The following is a 23,821-nucleotide window of genomic DNA, read 5'->3' as shown; positions in this document are numbered from 1 at the left end:
CGCCCTGCAGGACCCGAGAAAGCACTTCCCACTCTGGGCCCAGCAGAACACGAGGGGGCTGCAGCGACCAGTGTGTCCTGGAGTCCTGACTAAGGGGTGGGTGTGTGAGGGCTGTTGGAAGTGCAGGTTCTTTGGCTCCAGCTCACTCTAGACTGAATCCAAACTTCCGAGGGCAGAGCCCAGGCATTTTAGCCAACTCCCCCCCACTTCACCTCCCCTGGTGATTCTCATGCACCCTATTTGAGAACCCCTGAGTTATCATTCTACAAGTCTAAAAGATATAGGATATTTCATCTCTTAAATTCACTCCCAGAAAAGTGATAGAGGAGGTTCTGTATGTTTGCAAGCCCCTGAGGGAACCACGGGATGGAGGGACGAGGCAGCCATATATCCCTGCGCCAGGCCTTAGGAAACAGAGGAGCTGGCAGGGAGCCACATTTACTGGGCACCTACAGTGGGTCAGGCTGCTCCATTCTGAGGAGCTGATACTTTCCCATGTCATCCTGACCCTCACCCTGCCAGGTAAGTGGGCCCTGCAGGCTGTGAGTGCAAACTCCAGGGGCACCATTCACAAAGATCATCATGTCAGTGGCACCCCTGGAATGGAGTAGGGCAGTGGTCCTGCAGGTAAGCACTCCATTTTACAGATAAGGAAACTGAGGCTCAGAGAGACCAAGTAACTGGCCCAAAATGCACAGCAGTGAGGGGCAGAGTCCCGGTTCCTTGGACTAAAAACCCTGCCCTTTTCCATCAAACCCCTCCTGCTCCTGCGGGTAGAGAAGTGGCCCAGAACCAGCCCCAAACTCTCTGCCCAAAAGCCCAGGTGACTGAAATGGCCCCTGACCTGTCCACACCATCTCTGGGGGCCTGGTTCTGCATACCCCGGTATGCAGCAGGCAGCTGCTTGAACTCTGAATGAATATTTATACAGTTAATTGCATAACCTTTCAGCAAGGACAATGATTAAACAATCCGTCTGCTTCCTTTCTTTATAATTAATAAGACATTTGCTGTGTCCCTAAATAGACAGCTCTAATTACAGGCTCTCGAGGATTCAGCAGTGCCTGACACCAGCCCTCCTACCCTCACAGAGCCAAGGCACCTTCTTGGAACGCCGGGACACAAGAGGCCTTGGAGGGCACACTGAGGAGCAGCCATTGGAGTGACAGGAGGCAGAGGCCCAGAGAGGGGAAGTGACCTGCCCGGCTACTAGACGCTGGGTGCTCCAACTGCTGTCTCTCCTAGAACCTTGCCGTCTCCGTTGGGGTGCAGCTGTTCCCCAAAGCAGGACACAGACCTTGCCCCGCGGGCTCCTGGGTGAGGCTTCTCACCACTCAGCCCTGGGAAGTGAGTCTGGGGAGTGTTGATGTGCAGTATCTCCTCACGAGGTGGGTGGGGAGAGCAAAGCCCAGAGAGTGAAAGTCGTTTGCTCGAAGTCTTGTGGTGAAGGGCAGAGCTGGGCTTCCTCCCCAGGTCCCTCAACTCCAATTGCACTGCTTAACTTATGGCACTGGACACTGCACGTGAGAAAAGTAGGCCCCACCGGTCTCCCGGCAACCCTGGGCTGCAGAGGGGTCACTGGAGGGAGGAGGCTCACCGGACCTTTGCTCAGGCAGAGTCTGCGAGATAGCAGATGGCCGTCTGACGTCCACTTTCAGGATAACTAAAGCTAAAGGCCCCAGGCAGCACGACGCAGGAGACAGAGCATGGGTTTGGAGCCGGACAGGCCTGGGTCCAAATCTCATTTACTAACATGAAGGTCCTTCCACAAGTCACTTAACCTCTCTGCACCCTGGCTCCCCTCACCTGAAAAAGGGGTGACGTAATCTCCCAGAGTTGGTGGGTGGTTTAAATGAGGAAACATGGAAATCCCTTCACTCAGGGCCTGGAGCAAACTTGGAACTCAGCAAACATGCCCTAGTTTTATTTCATGAAGTGCAGATACAAAGGGCTGGGAGGGCCCTGGTCTCGCCTCTGGGGATGCACATTACACATTATTAGAGTCCACGCGGCCTGCCACGACGCAGCCTCCACCCCTGAACGGAACACCTCTCCCTCTCTCCACCTCTTGTCCTCTCCTGCCCTCTCTCTCTCCCTCCCTCCTTCCCTCTCTCTCTCTCTCTCTCTCTCTCTCTCACACACACACACACACACACAGACAAACAGATGCCGCAAGGGATGCCTCTGGCCTGCTGTCCAAGTAACCCCAGGTCCTCCGAGGCAGGAGTGACAAGCCCCACTGTCTCTCAGACATCAGGAATCCTCCAAGTCACCAAGGGCCTGCAACTGCACCCTGGAGTGGCTGGAGGCATTTATAAATTCCCAGAGAAGCCTGCACCAGAAATCCAAATCCAATGGTACTTTCTCTAATTCATAAGTTCATAAATTAACAAAAAGGGAAATGTCTGTCGAATAAAAGAATGAAAGTGCCTGACAGCTACTTATTGAGCAAGCACATCTGCAGTGTCAGGTCACAAGAGGCACAGGGGCAGACAACCTCCGCACGGGGACTGCCAGCTCCGAGGGGACCAGCGGCTCAGGCAGTGGGAACTACAGGGTCTAGCTGCTGCCCCAGGAGGCACGACATGGGACGTCCCACTGTGCAGAAGGGGGCAGTTACACCAAGCTTCTTCTCACAGGGTCAGCTGGGTTGGCCTCTAACCTTGCTGGGATCTCATAAAATCTCTGGTCTCTGATAGGAAGGTACGCTTGGTTAATCTGTGAGGTCCCCCTTTCAGATGGGAAGGCTCTAAGACGCATGAAAAAAACCTCATTTTCAAGAAGCAGCACCCAGAATTGTAACTCCTTCCCCTTGAACTAACCTCCCCACCCCCATCCCACGCCCCTCCCAACAGATGCTTGAAGGTGGATCACAAATGGCCCCAGTCAAGTGAGCTATAATTAGAGCTGAAATGCTACTTTCATTAGGCAAATGTCCCCGCTTTCCCACTGTGACTCCTGGCTCAATTTGATAGACACAGAACCCGGAACCAGAAGGAAATAGAGCTGGGAGAAACCCCAGACAGCGAGGGGCAGATGACATAGTGGGGGAACACAAGAAGGGGGACCTGCTCCCAAATTCCTTTCCCTTCCCTGCAAACCCCGCTCACTTAGACTATTCTAAGGCTTTAAATTGAGGAGAGGGCCTACAGTCAAAACGTAATCATAAAATAACCCTGCCATTTGCTCCAGCACTGACACGTTGTGTGCATTTTTTTATTTGATCCTCATAACCCCCGTAGGGTAGGTACCATTACCCCATTTTGCAGACAAATGAACTGAGGCTCAGGGAGATTGGACAACTTGCCTGAGGTCTCACAGGTTAAAGGACCTAAACCCAAATATATCAGACATCAAACCCACTACCCTTTACTACTGCCTATAATCTTTCTTTGCAGGTAGGCAGGGGGCTCTATCCTGCAAGCTGGCACAGTCCCCAGGAACCTGGTAGGCTGTGGAGGTTGCTATGACAACGCCAATTAAATGGGCAGTGAATTGGCTGCCGGGTTCTCACTTGGTCAGGACGCTGTGAGCAAGCCTGTTACCAGATCCTGCTCCCGCAAATTCTGCCTGACCCTCAAGGACCCACTCTGGCTGCCCTCCCCCAGGCAGCCCTCCCCACCCACAGACCTTGCCCACCTGTGACCAATGTAACTGTGCATGGAAAGTGGGATCCTAGGCCTTGTGCCCCAGCTGGGTACAGGCAAGGGAGAAAGAGGGCCTCAGAATCCTAGGAGTCCAGGAGTCTTAGAATCACAGTCTTTGGAATTCTGGACTGTTAGAAACTAGGGCCCAGAGAGGGGCGGGAAAGTATGCAGGACCTCACAGTGAATCACTGGGAGAGCCCAGAGGAGAGCCGGGCCGCCGACCCCCAGGGTGTGGCCTCGGTGGCAGCTCCCACGGAGCCCCCTGTCAAGCCTCAGAGACACTGTGGAGCCTGCCTTTTGTCCTGGAAGGCAGACCAGCCATGAACCACCTGTGTGTCTTGGAAGCAGGGCCCTCAGCTTCCCTAAGCCTCCAGTTACTCAATGGTCAGATAAACGTGCTCTACAGCTGAACACAAAGCAGGCCTGGGAGGCAGGAGGCGTGAGGCCCGAGGGCACCCGCACAGCCCAGAGGATGGGAAGGCAGCAAGTGCTGGGATGGCGAGAGGGAGGAAGACAGAGGGAAACGTGGGCAGGGCAGCAGAGAGAGAGCCGGCAAGAGGGAGAGGGAGGAGGGGCAAGCAGGGAAGGGAGGCAGCCCGGCAGTGCAGGGTTGGGCAGGAGGGAGATGAAAAGGAGCGTCAATGCAAAGAGACAGAGACCTGGGGAGGCGGGGGGGCGGGCACAGCGCTCAGGCAGCAGGACAGACCCCGGGAATGACCCTGACGATGCTCCCCCTCCCCTCCCACCTCCAGTGTCCAGGGAAACCGCAGGCATGGGGTCTGGATGACCGAGCTGATTGCCATGGTGGCCACAGCCCCCCGCCCAAACACACACTCTGGGCTGCACACAGCTCTGCCCTATATTAGCTGGGCAGCCTTGGGCAAGTGGCTGAACCTGTCCCAGCCTCAGTTTCTTTCTCTCTAAACAGACCCACCCCCCCTCCCAAGGTTGCCAGGAGGATGAGTCACCAGTGGGCGTGGCTGGGCTTTGTTCCTCCCGAAGCCAAGCTCAGGACAAAGCACTGGGCTGCCCTTGGGCCCAGACACCTGGGGCTGCACCAGCTTTGGCTACTTGGTGGGGTGAGGGAAGAATAGGGCCTGCAGCAAGTCCGGGGAAGGCAGGGCAGCTGTGCAAGGGAACGAGGGGGTGCCCTGTCTCGGGCGGGGACGGCTCCTGCTCTCCCTTTCTCTCTCCCTTTCTCTTTCTCTCCCACGGAGACTGGTAGCTCTGTTGCTAGGAGACAAGGAAACCCAGTTATCACCAGCCGCAGCCCTAGATGGGACGCTGGCCTCCATTGTCCCCACCTCTGCCTCTGGGGTGACTGTGACCCTTAAGGAAGATCCGGGACTGTGACTCGCAGGTCCCTGCCAGCCCCACCCCCACCCCCAACCAGGTCCCCCCCGCCTCGCCCCCTGTCCTCCACGTGCGGCCCCCACCCCGGCCTTTTGTCTCAGGCTCATTCTGCTGAAGCTCTGCCTCCGGGACCACCGGGTCCTTCCCTGCCCCCGTCTCATCTCCTTTTTAATTTAACAAATGTCATGGAATGACCTGGTGGGTGTAAGTTTGCTTTGAGGATTAGGGCCTGGAAAAGAAATCCCAGAGAGACAAAGCCTGAGTATGGGAGGCGGGGGCCTGGGGCTCCGCTCTGGCCCTCGCCTTACCCCTGGCTGTCTTCGCTGCCATCAGCCCACCCAGAGCAGAGGACAGAGCTGGGGTCTCAAAATCCCTGCTGAGTGGCCTTGGGCAAGTCACTCAACCTCTCTGAGCCTCAGTGTCCGCCTCTGCAAAAGTTAGAAAGTGACAGTACCTGCCTCATGAGGCCGCTGTGGGAATTAGATGAATGAAAGCATACACAGCGCTTAGGACAGTGCCCGCTACATACTGAATGCTCGATACGCACCAGCCGCCATTAGCACTATTAGAATTATGATTAGAGTCCTCAGAAACAAATTAGTGGGGGAGGCTGAGGGGAGGCCTGGAGGATGTGCTCTGGCTACTTCTGGGCAGCAGGGCACAAAGGGGCTGTTTCTAGCTCCTGGAACTACAGGAGCGGGGCCCAACCTGCCGGAGGGCTGGGAAGAAAGTCCAGAAACAGGTCACCAGACACCAGCAGCTAGAGGCACCGGACTGTCAGCCCGGAGCTGGCAAGGGCTCAGCACAAAGTGAGTCTGAGGCTGTGCGTGACAGATCACCTCACCAGAGCCTCCCAACCTCCCAACCGGGAAGACCTGATGAGGAAACTGAAGCCCAGAGCCAGGTCCCCTCCCCCAGCCTAGGGGCAACACTCACTGCAAGTGGCCTCGGACTCGTCCGAGCCGTCGGGACACTCCTCCTCGCCATCGCACTTCCACCGCTCTCGGATGCAGTGGCCGTCGTCACAGGTGAAGTCGCTGTCCGCACAGGTCTTCTTGGCTGCGGGGCAAGGAGAAGAGTGTGAGGGGCCTGGTGGGCACGGGGCTTTTCTAGGACATACACTCAGGTGGCTACGGGGTGACCAGACTGTGCTGGTCTGCAAGCTGGACCACGTGACCTCCCATAGCCTCCCTGACCAAGAGGAGTGGACAGGAGAGAAAGGCTTATTCATTCCACACCAGGAGGAGACGGGCAATCCCTGGCCTTGCTCTCCAGGTTCAACAAGGGTGACAGGATTCATCCATCCGGGGAATGCCCATTCCCATCACACCTCTCTCTTCCTCCCAAGGCCAGGTCCACTGTCACAGCCTCCGGGAAGCCTTCCCTGATCACATACGGTAGCTGCCTTAGCCCCTTCAGCCAGTTCTCAGTCCCTTTACCTGCCTTTCCTGCTCCCCACAACCAGACTGAAGTCGAGGCTCCTTCTGCAAGCACCAGGGAGCTGGTGATAATAAATTATGAAAGTAAATGATCACCTTGTAGCAAGATTAATGAGGTGTGTTTTGTTCAGAGCGAGGGAAAGAGAATCTGTGGGCAAGACATCCAAATAAGTCTCTGCTCCCAAGGCGCTTATGGCCACACAGGGGGTTGGAATCCCAGCTCTGCCTCTTTCTATCTGTGTGATCTTGGGGATGTTACTTAAGCTCTGAGCATCTGTTTTCTTATTTATATAATGGGGAGAAAGAAACAAAGGGCTCCAAGGAGAAGTAACAAGAAGTTATAATGTATGAAGATCAGGCAGCAGAGACCCTGGCACACAGCAGATGCTCAGTAAGTAGCAGCTATTGCTGTTTTTATGGTCTGAGCCTTAATTAGAAGCAAAGGAAATGGGGTGTTCTGTGCCCTCATAGGGGAAGCACACAGCAGGTCGGAGCAGCTGGGAGCAGAACTCCCAGCTGGGAGCAGAACTGGGACAAGAACACAGGGACCAACAGGGTTTACTTTTCTCCCTCCCTGTCCCTCCACTGGCCTGACACTCCCCCAGCGCAGGGATTGCATCAGATTCAGCACAGGACCCAACTCAGGGTAGATTTCAGTGCAGGGCATTGAACCCATCGGAAACGTAGCTGTCCAGCCTCTGCTCCCGCACCTCCAGGGCCAGGCTCTCCCTCTCCCCGGGAAGCTCCTTCCCAGTGACCAGCCTTGGGTTATGTAAATCCTCCCACAGGCCCTCTGGCCCCTTCTGGAGCCACATGACTGCTCCCCCACTGAGCAGCCTAATAGGGATTTGGGGACAGATGCTAGGCCTCCTGAATCCATTCCATTTCTGTCTTTCTTTTCAATGAAATCCTTGCAGTACATCTGCATTCTAAGCTGAGCTTTCTTCACACTTTCCTTAGAAGAACATCTCTGCCTGTGCAGGGTTGGAAGAAACCAGAGGAATCAGAGTCTACCTACAGATGGGGGCCTGAGACCCAGAGAGAGAAAAGGGCTGGCCCAGGGAAACACAGGAAGGCAGCAGTCAGAACGAGCTCACTTGCCTCCCAGTCCAGGACCCCCAAAAAGCCCTCCCTGAGCCCTGCACTGAGGGGTCCACATGGGTGATAAATACCAATGTGGTATTTGGTAAATCACGGCTTTTGGTAAATCATGGCTTATAGTGCATCAGAAAGGAAGTATACTTATGAACCACGGCACCTGGGGCATTTCCTAATATGAGCACCAGGGCGCCCCTTCCACAGGAAGCTCAGCATTCAAAAAAGAAACATATATTCCAGTGCTTTCTTTTTCCGATTCTAACATTCTCCAAGTGCATCCTGTGTGCCAGTCTCTGTGCCAGGCACTTTACCAGGAAACCCCACGACAAAGGGCCTGTTCTGTCCCTACTTGACATGTGGGGAAATTCAGCTCCAGGGTGTTAAGTTGCATGACCAAGGTCACACCTCGGTGGGAGCAGAGCCACAGTTGGACCTCACAGTCAGACGTCCCTCTTCCCCACCATGGCTCTCCAAACAAAATGCCCAGGGGCATCAGATACGGAAGAAAAGCCCAAGAATAGGTGGGAAGTCCATGGAAGCTTCAGCTCAGTGCTCAGTGAGCTTGTGTCTGTGCCCTGAGCACACGGATGAGAAGTCCGCCCAGCCCGTCAGCACGAGTGCATGACCAGCAAACCCCAGGAGAGCAAGGCAGGCTTGACGAAGAAGGGGATGGAGGGGCTCCATCGCTGGGCCTCGGCCAGCCAGATGCTCGCCACGGACCCTTTCCTCCCTGGCATCCTGGGAGCCTGGGAGTCAGCTTGGCCTCCCACAGTGTGCCAAGTCCTGACAGGCCAGAGCGGCCACAAGCAACATCACAGTCCTGAAGGGCAGCACTGAGGCCAGGAAATGGCAGGCTCGGGTGCATGTCCCATGGTGGTGTTTTGGGGAACAGACCTGTTTCACTGTCATGACCAGTTTGGACGTTTTCCACCCTTGCTCTGCCCTGCCACCTTTCACTCAATATCCCAGTGATTCCTCGTAGCTATTCTGGCAGCTGTTGTTAATCCCATTTTACAGAAGAGGAAATTGAGGCTCAAAGAGGTGAGGGTGGTAGGTGGCAGAAGTGGGATTTCAAGTCCATGTGGCAGCTTCCAAAGCTTGGACTCTTTATACTAAGTCCCTTAGCCACCTCAGCATTATCGGGCAAAAAATGAGGACCCCAGAGAGGCAAATGCAGTTGGACTAGATCCCAGGGGCTGCAGGACAAGGCAATGTGGCGGATCCACCACAGACCAGAGGCACCTGCATGAAGGGCTCCCCTGGAATGTGCCCAGAAATGTGCGGTAAAATAAACCTGGGCCTGTGACAACTTATGCTTTGCTAATGGACCACTCTGGGGAAACTGAGGCAGCATGGTCAGTTTCAGGCTGGGGACTAGACTAAACCATCTTGGCAGACCCTGTATGAAGTGTAACCACGTGGAAGGATTTGGAAGCAGAGCTGAGCCTGAACCCTGGCACGGCCACCTCCTCTCTGGGTGACCCTGGGCAAGTTCCTTCCCTCTCTGGGCAAGTGAGGATGGTGGCTTTCCCAGGCAGCACTGCCACACAAGGTCAAAAGGCAAAAAGGGATCTGAGCAAGCATCCCAGTGTCAGGTTGTGCAGTGTAAAGAGCCCAACAGCCCCTTGTCAAGAGGCTACATCAGCTCCACCAAGAGATGAGGGCAGGGCAGTCTTTTGAAGCTGTCAGAGCAAACCATGCCAGTCCCCACTCTCCTGGCCTTGGAGCCTTGGCTCCAGCTTCCAGGGTGATTCCCAAGCTGGGCTCGAGGCCGTGGCTCTATATTTCCAGGGATTTATGTCCCTCCATGCCAGTCACCCCTTGGACAATTCCCACCTCTGTGAATCCCTGTACTCCACAGCCCAGGAGCAGTACACAGTCATCCAGGATCTGCGACATCATAATCTGGTGCCATGGCAACAGATGGGCTGCCACAAAGGACTTGGGATTCCTAAGGGCAGTGGGGAGGGGCCAACCCCAGGGCAGAGGGGGAGAGAATGGGAAATCCAGGACAAAAGAAGGGGGAGCTGCTAATTATAACAAGAACGCAGGCCAAGGAAAGCGTCAGGCTGCTCACGGTTGATGGAACTCTGTTCTGCCACTTGTGGGCTGTGTGACCTTTTGCAAGTTACACAACTTCTCTGAGCCTCACTTTCTTCACCTACATTCAGGGATAAAATCTCTGCTTCACCACAGAGGGTTGTTGTGAGAAGCAAACAGGCTAAGGATGGTGCAAGGACCTTATGAACTGAAAAGCAGAAAGGTGCAAGTTTGCGGCGTGTGAAGGCAGCAGCTCCAGCTGCTATGTGTGTGACACTGGGCTCATCAGCCACATGGGCCTGCCTCCTCATCTGGATATGCAAGTGCGGACCTGACTGAATCTTCAGCCCTCTGTGCCCAGAGTCTATGATCTTGCGAAATTGTTATGATCACTCATCACCTCCCAGCTTCCCCGCCCCCAGAGGCGTCCTGCCCCGAGACAATGTGCGTCCTTCGTGCTGTTATTCCCCACCCATGCTCTTCCTGCAGCCCCAGTGCAGACAGGAGGCTTCAAAACAAAGATTAGCCAGGACTGCCGGGTGGAGCTGCTCGGTGTGGCTTCGTCTTGGCAATCACAACGCTCTGTCCTGTCAGAGCCCAGGGCTTTGAAGTCCCCTCTGCGGCTCGCCTGTTCTAGAAGCTGAAGTCAGGCCTGGGGAGAAGGGGCTGCTCCAAGGCACAGCACGTGTCTCTGGGAGGGGCTGTGCCTGAGCCCAGGCATTCTGACCCCCAGTCCCACTGTGTGGCCAGGAAGCCAGGCGAGGGCCACCCAACCATCCCAGGGGGCAGGGAAGGCTTCCTGGAAGAGGGGACTGTGTTCAAGGAAGAGAGGTCATCCAAGCCGTGGGAGTGAGGAGAGCAGAGAAGGGTGTTCCAGGGAGAGGGATAACAGGCCATGGGGTGTGGAGGAGCCAGCGGAATGGCCGTTTGGGGCTGGGGAGGAGGCAAGTGGCAAGGGACCTGGGAGCTCCACTAGGCCAGGGGCCAACTCGCCCCACCTGGCACCAGGCTGCCCTCAGAGGCCCAGTGCAGGGACCTGGCTTTCCCTGAGCTCACCTAGGGACTCACCCCGCCCCTGCTAAGCACAGGGCAGCCAACAAAACCCATGGCTCCAAGCTGCCTGGGCCTCCTTCAGGATTTGGCGTGTCCGTGCACACGGACCATCAGGCCCTGGCAGAGGAAGAGAGAGGCAGACGGCAGGACAGAGAGCTGCAGGACCGTCCACCCAGAGGTTTGGGTTAAGATTTATTACCTTCCCCTTGAAGATTCATGATGCCCACCGGCTTACTAAGGGCCCTGAGAGGCCTACAGTAAAGATATCAGATGGATTTTGTTTCCTCCAGCACTTCCCAAACTTGTTTAGCCAAGGAGTGTCTTTGTTGGATGCCACGTCTATTAATTTCCCAAGAAACAAGTGTCCAATGAACCACACTTCACGAAACACTGCTATAGTGCCAGCCCCTCAGATCAGAAGATGAGGCCCAGAGAAGGGAAGGACTGGCCTATGGTCACACAGCAGAGGCTGGGACCCAATCTTCTGTCTCTGGGCCAGCTCCACCAAGCCATGAAAAACAGGAGAAGGCATTCCTGGAGTACTTGGGGCAAAGTGAAGCTGAGGGGACTCCACTGGGGAGACCCCAGTCCTAAGAGCAGGGACATGTCTAGAGGCAAGCCCAGGATGGGGTTGGGGGGAACTAATACTAGGCCACACGGGACAGGGAGATGCGAGAGATGCAGGCTCTGCCCGCCCTCAGGTTTCTGCAGACAGGTCGTGGGCCCCAGGGAACATTCTTTGAGGGCAGAGCAGAGACCCACAGACAGGTGATTCCAGCTCAACATTGTTTCGGAGCCACCTGGGGCAGGTCCCTTCCCTCCCAGGGCAGTTGAGAGTCTGGCAGAGCAAAGAGGTAAACCCTCACCTTGGAGCCCTGTGCGCAGAAGGGACTTGTCTGTTCCCACTTCCTCTCTCAGGCTCGGACCAGCACCGAGCGGCCTGGCTCTGGCCCTGCCGCCCAGCCCTAAGGCAGCTGGGCCACTTGTACTCGGGTCGGGGAGATGAAAGAGCTGCTCCCCCCGACGGTTACCCTTCTGCAGAGCTCGCCAGGCCCTGGCGTTGCCAAGACGACCACTGCCAGCAGAACGAAGATCCGGGGTGGGGGCAGGGGCGTGCCAGCCGGCCCCGGCCTACTAACCTGGCAGGCAGATTTAAATGACAGCCCAGGAAGCTACTATTAAACTGTCACCCCAGTCAACGGCACGACAGACCCGGAGTGTTCTCTGGCTGCAGCAACAATACAGCAGGAGCGAGAGGGGGAGGAGCCAGTGGCCCAGAGCAACCTGCATCCCCTCCCGGGAAGCCCGGTCTGCCTGCCTGTTCACCCGCCGGCCAGAGCCACCCTCAGGCTGAGGCGGGTCCTGGCCCAGAGCTGCAGCATAGCACCGGGCCTGGAAAACTTTATTTTGAAGCAGAGGGATGCTTTTCCTAAGTGAAACCCCAGCATATAAAATAGAGTAAAATGGAGCTGCACGACTGGAAGCAGGGCGAGAGAGGGGACCCCATCACTCCCTTAGCAGCCCTGGTGGGGCCGTGAAACCCTGGGCTCACAGCCCAGCGGCAGCAGCTCTGGGGTCCAGCAGCACTGGGTTCAAACCCGCCCCCGATCCCGCCCCCGACACATGATGGTCCTAAAAACCCTCAGTTTAAAGATCCCGTGAGTCTAATACAACATTTAGAATAGCTTTTGTGAGTTTAAGGTGCTCACTCTCTAAGGACCCGAGTTTTTAAGACTGCACCACCCTGATCCACACACCCTCAGCCTCCTGACGGGACTCCAGGACAGTTACTGCGTGACGCACACGTGTCGACAAGCTGTAGACATCCCCCGACCCCATCCTGCAAAGGACTGTGTCCCCGAGTCCACGCTGACAGTCAGACTCGAGGCTCTGGGTGGTGCCAGAAAGGCAACCCGTTCCCACAGCGTCCCGACACCCACGGAGCGCGGTGGGAGGGGCTCAGCTTGCGGCTTTGTGCTGCCCAGCGGGCTCCGGGGCTCAGGCCACCACCATCCATCAGCAGGTGACATCTGAGTCCGCTTTCTCCTCCACCCTCGCATCCCACCTGGGGAGTAAGAGGAAACGAAGCAGCAGATGCTGGCGGGGAGGGGTGGGCATGTGAAGGGCTTCAGGCGGAAGATAAAAGAATGAAGCGGGGGTGGGAGGGTCACTCTTTGGGGAGGGCGCCTTTGCTTTTAAATTGGACACAGCGTCCTCAGCCGGGTGTCCACCTGACTCCACACACCAGCGCCTGCCAACATTTCCTTCAGCTCAGCGTCCCCCTCACAGAGTCTGACGCCAAGCAGGTGCTCAAAGAACACCTACGGTCCCACACCTCTGACAGACCGTGTGACTTCCCCCCCCTTGGCCTCAGTTTCCTCAGGTGAACATATCTTTAAGGACCCCCTCCAGCTGACATTCTGGGTCTGTGACTCTATGACACAGGTGGGTTGTGCTTCACGGTGCTGCTCCAGGGGACCACCTGGGGCTTCCCAAAGCCAAGTCCCTCTTCCAGGCCCTGGCACATCCCAGCTGCTCTCGGACGCTTCCCGACCCCGGCCCCGCTGTCACCAAGGGAGGTCCAAGTCATCACTGGGATATGTGGGTCTCCCTGTCGCCACAGGGAAGATGCACGTCTCCGAGGGACCGACGACAAAGGGGTCTTCCTGTCGCAGTGATTTGTGGACAAAGGGGTATTAAGCCAGTGACAGCTGTGAGGGGGTTGGGGGGGAACGGGTGTGGGGGAGAGGTGGATGGGATCAGCAGGGGTCCCCGGCGGGCGCCTGCACAAGGACCGAGCACCGTGCAAGGGGTGCTGCTCGGAGAAGCAGGCAGCAATGGAGAGGACGGCCACTCCCTGACCAACTTCCAGGCTCAGGACTGCCCACTCCGGATACGGGACACCCACTTGGTGCTGGGATTTGAGGTTGCAAGGAAACAGCTAGAGGGAAACTCACAGTATCCTCAGGGTAGGAGCCTCCAGAAAGCAGAAGGTGTGGCTAGGAAACCCTCCACGACCTCCAGCCAGAGCCCTGCCTGGTTCCCAGCCACACACTGTCCCTCCACTCAGGTGAGAGCACTTGGCTGGCCCCAGTGGGGACTCAGTCTCCTCTGAACTTGGGGACCTTCCAGTCTAACCCCAGTCAGTCACAGCTCCGCCTCCCACGAGGAGACCTCAGAGCCTGCCAAGGACTCCACCTTCCAGGCCTCGTTCTCCCATCACCAGCCCCAGCGGGAAGAGGGACAGCTCTTCTGCAGCTGAGGGAAAGGCTCCAGGTCTCATTCCAGCCGGGCTCTGCCATCAACAAGCTGGGTAACACCGCCAGGCCTCTCTGGGCTCTGTTGCTTCCACCCCGCTGACTTCGAGTGGGAAACCCAGGGCTCCCTGGACAAAACTCTGCAGCGGTGGGCGAGGAGGTCAGGCCAGAGGGGCCCGAGAAGCTGCCTCAGTCAGTAGCCTGCGTCGGGTTCGCTAAGGGAGTAAAAGCCGGGTGGCCAGTCGTTCCTACCCAAGCAGCCAGGTGGCACGAAGCAGTGAATGACGGAGTGATGACCCCCACCTGTCTGGGGGAGGGGCAGTCCCTCCCCACTACCCCCCCATAGGCAGTAATGGATGCCGCACCCTCTGACCACAAGGCAGCAGCTGGGAAGCAGCCCCACCTGAGTGGAAAATGCAAACGCTTTCACCAATTAGGCTGGTAGGAGAAGCGTTTTGAGAGGAGCCCCACTGGGCTATCCTGGTGATAAATGGGCAGTGACACCCTGTTATTGGGAAATCCATCCCCTGGGGCTGGCTGGGCTGCAGCCTCTCTGGGGCACCCTCTCTGGGGCACCCCCTCTGTGCTGGCCCTGGGCTTCTTGCCCAGGAGGCTGGTATGGGCTCTCTGCCACCCTCAGCCGCTTGCCGGCCATCCAGGGGTCCTTGGCCCACTGGGTGCCCAACAGGAGGCCCGAGGGTTAGGGCACTGCTCTGCAAAGTAGTTGAGGCCTGTGTCTGGGAGGCTGCTAGCTTTTATTTGGAAAGCGGTTAAGACCATTTCACTGCAAACGGGGTTGGCACTGGGCTCTCTCCCACCACTGGCCTGGGGACCTGGTTCTACTGTGTGACCTTGTATAAGTCCTCTGCCTTCCCTGTGCCTGGCTCTCTTCCTCCACGACAGGACTGGATTGGACGAGATGACCTCTAAGTTCCTTTTCTTTTTAGTTATGGTGCTAAAAAGAGGTCCAGAGTGAGGCTGGCAAAGGAGGGGATCTGTGGCTCAGTCCCCAGGCCCTCCCAATCCACCGCTGTGACTCCAGGTAGGGGGCCGGAAATCCACACTGGAAATCCTCCACTGTCCCGCTGGAGGCCTCTCCATCATCAGAAAGCCACCTTTCCTGGTCCTGCTGGTTCCCATCTCCCCTAGAATCTGACCAAGTGTCTTAGCAGGGTGCTCAGGAACACTTCAGGCTGCCCTGCTAACTGCTCTCACCCACCCCTAGCTACCAACGCCTCCACATCCACCCAACGGTCATGGACAAACCGTGGGCTTGCCTACCTGGTGTCCCACTCGTGCAGCTCCACCTGCAGGAGGTGCTTCTTCATCTCTACCTGGCAAAACTCTCCCCACTCCTCAAGGCCAGTTCAAGCATCAGCTGTTGATGGCGTCTGACAACGCCCTCTACCTCCGACAAGGCCCAAAGGAGTGGAGTTCCTGCCTGGGGCCTGCCAGAGCCCAGACACTAGCAAGCTCGAGTCACCACAGGGTACTTGTTTTGTTGCCATATTTTTGGCAGGTCAGACCTACCTGGACAGTGCCCGCAGCAAGCCTTCCAGGCTGTGCCCACCCTGGACGTCAGCGCCGAGGCGAAGCTCTGCAGCTTGGCTGGACATCACTCATCTCCCTGTTGACAGCCTGGGAGGCCCCGGGAGGCTCCACCAGACCAGAGTGGGCTCAGTGAGTCATCCCAAGGTTCCCTGTGGAGCTGGCCTCAGGGAGATGCAAACCTTCCCCTCCCACTGTAGCTGGGCCCTTGGCTATGGGAAAGCCCTTCACAGGGCTATTCCGGGGGCATTCTGCAAACCCAGGCCTGGGTTGTGGTGGGGGAGGTGCCACTGAGTGGCCTGGGCCTCAGAGCCCTGGGCACTACTCCAGGTTGCCCCTGACCACTGGGGTGACCTTGGACAAGTCCCTTGCCCTCCCCGTGCTTTGGTCTCCTCATCTAGACATCGAAGGAGAAAGGAGTCAGGTTTTCCATGTGCACCATTCACAGGCCTGCCTTGGTACCCCTCCAGGTAGAAAGTGGAAGGGACAGACAGAGGGCACTCCTGGCGTGCGGGCAGGGCTACATGCCCCGAGCCGGCGCAGTCAGCACCCGCGTCTAGAAGGGGAGGCAGGTGTGCAGCTGGGTGGTGAGGACAGCAGAGCACGTGCATGGCTCAGGGTGGGTGCTCCATGGAGAGGGGGCAAGGGCCCTACAGCAGGGGCCACAAAGCAGCAGCAGCTCAGACGTGGGGAACCGCGGGGCTGTTCTGGGGACAAGGAGAGTCTCTGGCTGGAAACTCAGCGAAGGCCAAAGGAAATCTGGCAGAACTGGGATCCTGAATGAATGCGGTGCTGAGCGGCAGATTCACGACCTCAGCCCCCCGCCCCTCAGTCTGGCTCCTTACAGCAACTCTGTGAGGCAGGGGGCATCACCCCCTTTGAGAGATGAGGAAGCAAAAGCCCTTGAAAGGCAACGGACTGTCCCAAGGTCACAGAGCTCAAGGCAGGACCAGAACCCAGGGCATCTTATCCCTAATGCTTGACAAGGAAAGCAAAGGATGAGAGGTGGACCTTCCCTCACAGATATTACAGCCAAGCTGAGGAGACAAGAACTCAGATATAACGGCCGGCCGCAACCCAGAACAAGGTAGGAATCGAGGGTGGCGAGGTTGCTGTGTGGCCTCAGACAGTCATCTCCCTCTCCGGGCCTCAGTGCCCCAGCTGAAAACAATGCTGAACTCAGCCCTGGGGAGCTCTCACCAGTGCCGCTCGTCTCTGGGGGTGAGGGATGCTTGGGGGACAGGGGCGGTGAGCTAGGAGCCTTTTGAGTTGGACCTCAAAGAAGGGGTGATTTTGCATCAATGGGGAAGCAGTGGGGGCTGAGGAAGCCCGCCCTGCGAAATGCCGTTTGATCCAGAAGGAAAAGGTAGATTCTAAAAGCAGATGAAGAAGGCAGTTTCTTGTCTCGCTTCTTGGTGCTTTGGGAAGGAAACAAGGTCCATTCTCTGAAGCCCTGGAACATCCCAGGGGTGGTTCCAGGGGAGAAGCATGAGTGTGTGGGTGGCAACCCCACCCTGCAGCAGATTCTGGGGAGAGATGCCCCTGGGCTCCCTCATCACACTGACCACCTAGGGCTGCTCACGCCTCGTTCAATGCAGCCTGCATGTGGCCGGCAGCTGAGCAAGCAGCAAGCGACACAGGGTCCTGGAACTCACCAGTACAGGTGAGTTAACCTCTCAGAGCCTCAGTTTCCCCACCTCTAAAATGGGGCTAACAATCAGTAACTACACCTCTTGGGAGGCAAGATTTAAAGGAGATCGTAGATGCTGAAATTGTAGAGTGAACTGTTCAGCTCACAAAGAAGACGGAGCTCTTGTCAATGATCCGGTTTATTTCTTCTTATCACCCCCACCAGCTTTCCTGCTGGGACTTTGGAGGAGAGCTGGGTCACCTTCCTGCTGGAATGCGAGAGGGCTGGGGGCAAGTGGGCAAGGGGTGTGGCTCAGATGGGAAAAGTTTCTGGGTTCCCAGAGGTGCCGTGGGGTGGCCAGCGCTGACGGGGCACTGTGTGGACGAAGCTCGGAAGGAGCTAAAGGAGCTGCAGGCAGAACACACCTGCGAGGCAGGACCTGGAGGGCCCCCTGGTCCAACCCTCCAATTTCATAAATGGGGCAACTGAGGCCAGAGAAGGCCTGGGCTTTTCACACTCCCAAAGCAGCCTCGGCAAAGCAATTACACTCCCTCCTGAGACCCAGTCATGGAGCAGAACTGCAGCTTAAGAGGCTCATGGAATCATAAAATAGCCTAGAGTCACAGAACAGAATCTCCAATTCCATGAGAGTATCTTAGAATCTTAAAGCGCACGATTTAAAAGTACTTAGACCCAAATGGCTCAATGGTAGGATCATGGATTCACAGCTTCTTCTCAACTTGGAAATCACAGAGAAAATTTTAAACTTACAAACAACAGAATCCTAGAAGCTTCAAATCGCAGAATCTAATCCAAGCGCCAGGAGTGGCAAAGGCCTGTCCCTTCCCCCCCAGCAGTGCAGGAATCCTCTGTTCCCACCGCTGACATATGGCCATCCCGCCCTCTTGAATGCTCTCAGCGATAGGGGACTCAGTCAGCTGTGCCGGCTGGAGGCTGGACACGTTCCTTCCTCTTGAACAGGGAGGGAAATAAGTTCTCAACAGGAGATCCCCACTTCGTACAAATGGATTTTTCACCCCTCCTTGTTCTTTGGCTCTGGTCAGAAAGATTCCCAGGGAAGTGGAAAGGCGCCAAGAGCTGCCACAAGATGACTTTAACCAGCAGACAGGCTGGTAATGTGTTTCGGTGGGAAAAAGGAAGGAGAGCGGCGATTAATTCCAACTTGCTATGTGATAAAGGAAATTAAGGCATAATACAGAGGAGACAGCAGTTCTATTAACCTGTGTGGAATACCAATTACTCAGGCTTCTCAAAATTGCTGGAAATAGAGAGAAAACCCCTAAAGAGACTGTGATTGTGGCCTAGCGCTCATCTGGATTAGGCTGTTTGTTTGCCCTGGCACCCTCATAAAGGGAATGAGGGAAAATTCCACGTTTCCTGGGAGATGGCTCTGCCGGAGTGGGGGAGAAGAGGCAGGCCCACGTGTTGCCACTGGACCGCTTGGCGAGAGCTCATGGCGGAGGGGGTCCCGGCCCACTTAAGGAAGAGTTTGGTACAGTCGGGGTCCAGCACACACCCTTAGTCCTGCACTCTGGGAAGGACCCTGGGAGGGCCAAGCTTCTGATGACCCCTGTTCCCACTGAAAAGTCTCAAGTCTCTGCTTCTGGAAGCTGAAAGAATCAAGTACTTGCTGTGCGCCAAGTACCCTGCTAGGTGCTGGTAAGCCCTGCCATTAGGCAAGATCTTCAGAGGTGGCCGTGTCTCAGGTGCTGGTCCTGCTGGGCCGGCGCCCAGGGCTCTGGCCTGCACCGCCCACCTCTCTGCAGCCAGCTAAGGGACAGGCAGCGCGGGCAGAGTTAATGGCCAAGGGCCGCAGCTCGGTGTCTACGGCCAGGGCCCCAGCAGGACTTCTGTGAGGGCTACCGGCCAGAGCTGGGCAGGAGGAGACGGTTGCGGCCGTGGGAAGTGAGCTGAGAGAGGGAGTGAGGCAGGTGCCCAGCAGAGCCTCACGCCCCACTGGCATCCTGGCCTAGACCCTTGCCACTTCTCAGAGCCCCTCTGACAGGGGGCCATCACTCGGGCTCTGAGCCAGCATGGTTCCTCCAACAAGACAGATCCCACCACAGCCTGGCTGATAGGGAAGCTGCCTCTGAAACAGCCTGCTCCGTGAGCACGCCCACCACCCATGACAAGTCCATCCTCCTCGGCCTTTTCTTCAAGTGGACGTTTTCTCCCAGTACAGAGATTTGGAAGATGCTCGTCTGCAGCCCTCTGTGGCCCTCCTCCCACGAGGGGCAGGTTAAGGAAGCAGAGCTCACATCCTGGCTTGGCCCCTTACTAGCTGTGTGACCTCAGCCAGGTTACTTGACCTCTCGGAGCACCTGTTTCCCTCATCTAAAATTGTGATGCTGCATCCTGACTTGCAGGGTAGTTGCTTATAAGATAACACAGCAGTGCCCAACGTAGTGATGCAAGTTCCTCTCAACTTTTCTTTTTCGCTCTCCCACCCCCAGGCTCTGTACCTAGTAGGTCCTCAGGAAGTTTTTGTTACAATTATTAAAGGGCATCAGGAGGCCTGGCCATTGTCATCCTGGGCCTCCTGGTTCTTCCTAACATGGTTTCTCTGTGTATAAAGAAGGGCTGTTCCTTGGAGAAAAAGGTCCAGGTGGAATCATGGCCAGGCAGCCAGCTGGGCTCAAAGGACAAGCTATTTTAGAAGTGGTGTCGCCACTAATCCCCCCGTGATCATAACCCTGAGTGGGGCAGAGTCAAGACTGGCCCACCTAGGCATACAGGCGGCGAGCTCCAGCCACCAGCACGCCCTGCCATCTCCACCCACGGACCCACAGGCAGCCAGGGTCCTCTAAGGGGGCCTCTCCTCCATTCTTGGGTGTGGGCCCGAGCCCAGGGAGAGCTGCATGGGGGAGGGGAGGGGAGTGGAGCTGGAAGGTGCCCAGCGGCCCATTTCTGGGTGAATGGTTAGCCTGTCCAAGGTCAAGCCCATGTGAGGCCAGGGTGTCTGGTGGGTACATCTTCCTCATTCTTTGGGGTTCTCCCATTCTACTGAAAAGTCTTCCATGAGCCCACATGGAATCTGAGGCCTGTTCTGGCCACAGCCTCATCACCCCGTGTTCCTGTCACTCAACGACCCTTCCCCACCAGACTAGCAGCTCACTGGAGGCAGGATAAGATCTACATGGTGAGCACCAAGGGGATGCTTAGGAAATGGATGCTGGATGAATGAATAAATGAAAGAACATGTGCAATCTTGAGGCCTGGGGCTTTTCTATCTATACAGAACTTACAGCCCAAGATACAAACCATCTTTACCATCCAGCATTCTGCATACACAGTAAAAACAACAATCATTGAAACAATGCTTTAAAAATCCTTCATTCATGCATAATGAACTGGAGCTTCAGGGGATCCTAAGTTCTCTCCAGCTGGCTGGTACCCCCACCTCCCTCCCTGCAGATACAGGAACCACCTCTCTGTTCTTCTCCCTTTCCAAAGACACAGGACCAAGGAGAACAGAGCCAGGGGCCAGGAGGCCTGCATTGCGGTCCCAGCGGTACTCCTGAGCTGCTATGTGGCCTTGAGCAAGGCACTCACCCTCTCTGGACCTTAGTGTCACCACCCGTTGGAGAAGAGGTGGGTCCCACTGCTCTCTGAGCCCTGTTCCTGCTCTAGTTCATCCTCACAAGCCACTCGTGGGAGACTGGAGCTGGAAGACAGTAAGGGCCGGCACTCAGCACCCAGCCAGATAGTGCCGGGGAAAGATTCACAGTCTGCAAGGCTGGGGAGGGCACCAGCCTCCGTCCAGGGCCCCACCTCCTACCTGCTCCTCAGGGAACCCTGGAGACACGTGGCCCTCAGCATAGTGTGGCAGCCGCCCCTGGGCCAGGCCCTCGTCTATCTACCACACCTTGAGGTTTACAAAGCCCTTTGCATGCATCTCCTTATTTAGTTCCTACAACACCCATGAGGCTCAGAAAGGGACAGGATGGGGCTTCCCTTGTGGCTCAGTGGTTAAGAATCCACCTGCCAATGCAGGGGACACGGGTTCAAGCCCTGATCCGGAAAGATCCCACATGCCGCGGAGCGGCTGGGCCCGTGCGCCACAACTACTGAGCCCATGTGCCACAACTACTGAAGCCCACGTGCCTAGAACCTGTGCTCCGCAACAAGAGAATCCACTGCAGTGAGAAGCCTGCACACCACAATGAAGGGTAGCCCCTGCTCAGCAACGAAGAAAGCCCACGCGCAGCAACGAAGACCCAATGCAGCCAAAAATTAATAAACTAATTGATAAAAAAAAAAAAAAAAAGAAAGGGACAGGATGGGCCCAGGCCACACAGCAAGTCAGTGACCATCCATCGGCCCAGTGTTCTGCCCTGACTCCACCCTCCTCCACACAGTAAGAAGGATACAGGATCTGCAGTGCAAGTCCTGACCTTGCCCCCTGAGCAACCCTGAGAAATGTGAGTGGTACCCTCTCAAGAACCTCTCTGAGCCTCCATGAAAACCCAACAGCATAAAAGAAGCCAAAGGTGTGAAAAGAGCACTGCACAGGGGGCCCAGAGCCAGGGCTCCAGTCCTGGCCTCTCCACACACTGGCTCAGCGCTTGGGCAGGCCTGGGTTTCCCCATCTGTCAAACAGGGGATGAGAATCCCACCCTGCCCGCCCCCTGCAGGCCTGCTGTGCACTTGCCAAACCTACCCCTGTCCCACCTGTGCACGGCCCACCTGCCCTTCTGTGAGCATCACCTCAGCCAGGAAGGGTGGAGAGGCTGCCCCCTCTCTGCACACAGCTCAGTTTGACTCACTGCCCCCAGAAGCCAGGCCTGGGCACAGAAGTGTGCTCAGGCAGACATGCAGACCCTCGGGCGCATGCACACAGCACATGCAGATGGGCACACATGCACACAAACACACCGCCCACTTGCACACTCAGATGTGCACCACATACCAAACACAGACACACACGCCATGCTGTGCACACACCGCAGCACACGGGCCACACACTCACACACACACAGGTGGCTTCATGTGATGCTCACACGCTACAGACAGATATGCATAGATTTTCCTGCCTCTCCTGCAACAGCCAGATGGTGGGATTCTCCCAGAGGGCTACCATTTAATGCTCTAATTAATTTTTCAAAAGTTCTATGTACCCAGAGCCTGGGTTTGTTCCAAATGTCCCAGGCATGGCCCAGTTCGAAACCAAGGAAGGAAGCGGACCTTAGGGGGAAGGACTGTGGGGCCGGGGAGGGAGAGGGGCTCCCACTGCCCGGGAGAGCCTGCATCCTCACCTGGAGGTCTGATACCTAGCCTAGTAAGGGGGGTCCGGACTCAAGGGTCATCTGCCCAGATGTGGTCCTGATCCTGGTTCCAAGAGCACCCTATAACCCAGGAGAGGGAGAGACCCCTCGCAGCACCCCTGGCCGGGTTGTCTGGTCCCGCCTGCACACTTCGGTTCCTCAGACTTCACTGCAGAGGAAGGTGTTTACAGACACCAGGGTGGTCTCTGGGGCTCACGTCCAGATCCCAACTCACCCTTTACGAGCCCTACTGTGGGACTCCAAGGCACTGTCAGAGGAGACAATGCACAGAGCCAGCGCGGTCTGCCGGGTGAGACGGATGAGGCGGGAAGACGACGGGCCAGCCCAGGGGGACTTGCAATGCTCCCTGCCTTCCCACTTACATGCCTCCAGTGAGGGGACGCTCACTCTGTCTCCAGGCAGCCTGCTCTGAATGGACCAGAGCCCATCTTCACCCAGGTCCCCTGGTGAACCCCCGCCGTTCTCTGGGTCACGGTCCCTGGTGGTCCAGGCTGGCAGGAACCATGCAGCAGTTGCCCTCCAGGCCTTTCCTCTGACTTTCCCCGGGGCATGTTCTTTGCTGCTGAGTGTTTGGGAAAACGCAGCAATAAATTTACTGCCTCACTTATGAGTAATTTGCTGTCAGGAGCTCTGCCTAAGCAGAGGGCTGAATTAACGAGGCTTAATTAATATGAATGTTGTGACAGATTTCAACCGAGTCGGGAAATCCCCCGTCCTCGAAGTCCAGGCCCTCGCCTGCCACTCCCCAGCTCACGCGGGAGATGAGAGGCCCGGGGAGAGCACTCAGAGCCGCTGATGGATGTGACCCGGGGCTGCCTCTTTCCCAGGATTAGGAGGGATTCGGGATCTGGGGGATGGAGGTTTGAAGATCAGCACAGGAAGCCGGGAGCCTTTGCAACACCAATTCCAAAGGAGTTTTCAGGCTAAGCCCTTCGTCCCTTCCTGGCTCAGTGACAAATGCATGGGCCTCGGAGCCTGAGAGACCAGGGTTCGGATCTGCCGCTCACATGCTGAGAGGCCTTGGGTGAGTCACCCTACCTCTCTGTGACTCACCATCCCCATCAGCAAAGGAACAAGATAAATCCCCCCTCACAGAGTTGTCAGAGGATTCCTGAGGTCATGCGTGGAGAGCCAAGGTGCTCCGAGATCTTCATTTCCTCCCCCCCCCACCCCATCCTGAGCATAAGAACAAACATTATTGAGTGATTACCGTGCGCTGTGCTCATCGTCCATCTCGTTTAATCCTCCTCATAGTCCTCTGAGGAAGAAACTACCATAACCCCATTGTACAGATGAGAAAACCAAGGCACTCTGAGGGGAGCTAATTTGCCCAAGGTCACACAGTCAGGGGGGTCAGGGGACCACAGTCACCCATGACGCTCACTGAGAGCCCCTGGAAGGATCTCGAGAGCCACGGCAAGGGGTGAGGTCAGGCAGTGGGGGCCGTGCT

The 23,821-nt window shown here is 56.5% G+C and overlaps 1 protein-coding gene across 24 annotated transcripts in view; it reads right to left on the bottom strand.

Moving 5' to 3' along the window:
- The window catches only part of LRP8 (LDL receptor related protein 8), a 77,726-nt gene that overhangs the window by 34,793 nt on the left and 19,112 nt on the right, over positions 1-23,821 (bottom strand). For all 24 annotated transcript variants that reach the window (XM_033866367.2, XM_033866381.2, XM_033866412.2 and 21 more), the window contains exon 3: positions 5,937-6,059. In XM_033866367.2, coding sequence (XP_033722258.1) covers positions 5,937-6,059 — 123 coding nt within the window. The remainder of the gene's footprint in view (positions 1-5,936; positions 6,060-23,821) is intronic.

This window comes from Tursiops truncatus, chromosome 1, assembly GCF_011762595.2.
Source record: "Tursiops truncatus isolate mTurTru1 chromosome 1, mTurTru1.mat.Y, whole genome shotgun sequence".
Lineage (NCBI taxonomy): Eukaryota > Metazoa > Chordata > Mammalia > Artiodactyla > Delphinidae > Tursiops > Tursiops truncatus.
This window is presented reverse-complemented; position numbering and strand designations above follow the sequence as displayed.